The sequence below is a fragment of the Micropterus dolomieu genome, linkage group LG17, assembly GCF_021292245.1.
Source record: "Micropterus dolomieu isolate WLL.071019.BEF.003 ecotype Adirondacks linkage group LG17, ASM2129224v1, whole genome shotgun sequence".
In the NCBI taxonomy this organism is placed as follows: domain Eukaryota; kingdom Metazoa; phylum Chordata; class Actinopteri; order Centrarchiformes; family Centrarchidae; genus Micropterus; species Micropterus dolomieu.
In genome coordinates, this window is record NC_060166.1 from 37,143,544 (window position 1) to 37,145,777 (window position 2,234).

General features: G+C 37.2%; 1 protein-coding gene across 1 annotated transcript in view; it reads left to right on the top strand.

Moving 5' to 3' along the window:
* abcg1 (ATP-binding cassette, sub-family G (WHITE), member 1) overlaps positions 1 to 1,901 on the top strand; it is a 27,819-nt gene extending 25,918 nt beyond the window's left edge. Inside the window, exon 15 of the mRNA XM_046073898.1 lies at positions 1,098 to 1,901. Within this exon, the coding sequence (XP_045929854.1) occupies positions 1,098 to 1,326 (229 nt within the window). The 3' untranslated portion in view covers positions 1,327 to 1,901. The remainder of the gene's footprint in view (positions 1 to 1,097) is intronic.
* The last annotated feature ends 333 nt before the right edge of the window (positions 1,902 to 2,234 follow it).

The window sequence follows — 2,234 nt, forward strand, 5'->3', positions numbered from 1 at the left end:
CTTTGCTACTTGTTTCCTTCTTTATATACAGTTAGGTAGTTTTAACTACTTTATGTACAGTTTTGTAGTTTTAATTGATGTACAGCAAGCTTGTTTTACCTTTACAGTTGGCTAGTTTTAAATGCTCTATTACAGTAAGCTAGTTTAACGGCTTTTTGTCCAGAATGCTAGTTTTTTCCTTCTTTATATACAGTTTGCTTGTTTTAACTAACGTTACTTTATGTACACTTTGCTACTTGTTTCCTTCTTTATATACAGTTAGGTAGTTTTAACTACTTTATGTACAGTTTTGTAGTTTTAATTGATGTACAGCAAGCTTGTTTTACCTTTACAGTTGGCTAGTTTTAAATGCTCTATTACAGTAAGCTAGTTTAACGGCTTTTTGTCCAGAATGCTAGTTTTTTCCTTCTTTATATACAGTTTGCTTGTTTTAACTAACGTTACTTTATGTACACTTTGCTACTTGTTTCCTTCTTTATATACAGTTAGGTAGTTTTAACTACTTTATGTACAGTTTTGTAGTTTTAATTGATGTACAGCAAGCTTGTTTTACCTTTACAGTTGGCTAGTTTTAAATGCTCTATTACAGTAAGCTAGTTTAACGGCTTTTTGTCCAGAATGCTAGTTTTTTCCTTCTTTATATACAGTTTGCTTGTTTTAACTAACGTTACTTTATGTACACTTTGCTACTTGTTTCCTTCTTTATATACAGTTAGGTAGTTTTAACTACTTTATGTACAGTTTTGTAGTTTTAATTGATGTACAGCAAGCTTGTTTTATCTTTTACAGTTGGGTAGTTTAGCCCACCGGTTCCCAACCTTGGTGTCGCGCCCTTCCAAAGCGTCAGCAGATAAATCTGAGAGTTGTGAGAGGAAAGAAGAAGAAACAAAGTTCTGTCACCCAAATCTGTTTTTCCTTTTCTGGACTTTTCTTTAAATATTTGAATTTAAAGAAACCGTTTCAGGTCCTTTATCCACCGGGTTAATGGAGAGTCTCATCTTTAGTTAAATTATTATCTCAGTTTAATTTGTATCATGGTATTAAATAAATCTTCCTCAGCTGAGCACATCATAAATTCGTCCTGTGTTGTGTTTCAGGTACGGGTTTGAGGGCGTCATTCTGTCTATTTACGGTCTGGACCGAGAGGATCTGCACTGTGATGAAGACGACACCTGTCACTTCCAGAAGTCTGAGGCCATTTTGAAGGAGCTGGACATGCTGGATGCCAAACTCTATCTGGACTTCATCGTGCTCGCCATCTTCTTTTTCTCTCTGAGGCTCATTGCTTACTTTGTCCTCCGCTACAAGATCAGCGCTGAAAGGTAGACCAGGACCAGTGCCAGGAGGAGGACCAGGAGGATGATTTTACAGGAGGAAGGTCTGAGCTGCAGCGTCCAGTGTTTAGGACAAAACCTTTAGGCCAAAGTTAGCCTGTAGCTATGGAGTTTGTCTACACATGGACACTGAATCTACTTACGACACAGAGACGAGACGACATGAGATTTGATTTGGACAAACGGAACAGCAGTTAAATTTCTCAGAGTGTCATTAGAGGACAAGGTGAGGACATATATATATCAGGTCCTGCAGGGACGGGGAGCTGGTCTCCTAATTCCTGAAGGTTTTACTGTGCCCATCCTGATGGACCACAACAAACAAACACAACAGGAGCGCTCCTGATTTTTATTTACAGTTTCTCAAAGTAGAAGCCTCTGCTGACCGTGTGAGGAGGTGGAACAGACTTTGGATGCTCATGATTCAGTATATTTTCAAAGAGTCTCCGGATGAAGACGACATTTCTGTTAATTTAGTTTATCTCTGAGGCAAGGAAACATGGGACTCTGTCCACACAAACAATATGTATCTCGGACTGTTTACGAATAAAGTAAAGACCAATTATTTCCTGAATAAAGACTTTATTTACTCCCACATTAATGAAACACTGAGCTGGTATGGAACCAGACTGAGAGTTTGCAGCCATGATTTTGATTTAGGTTACTGTTACTGTTATAAGCACAAACTACATCCTCCAAAGTGATCAAACAGTTGATGTAAAGAGTGATGAAGTGTCTCTTAATTTATTGGTCTACAATGTTTGGATTGAACTTATATAACTTATATGAAGTAATATAGATTTTCATTACCCGCATATACTGCAAACATATGAAGCTGGTATTAGTAGTTAAAACTTTTGAATGTAAATAATTTTCATGCGGTTATTAATTCTTCTCCAG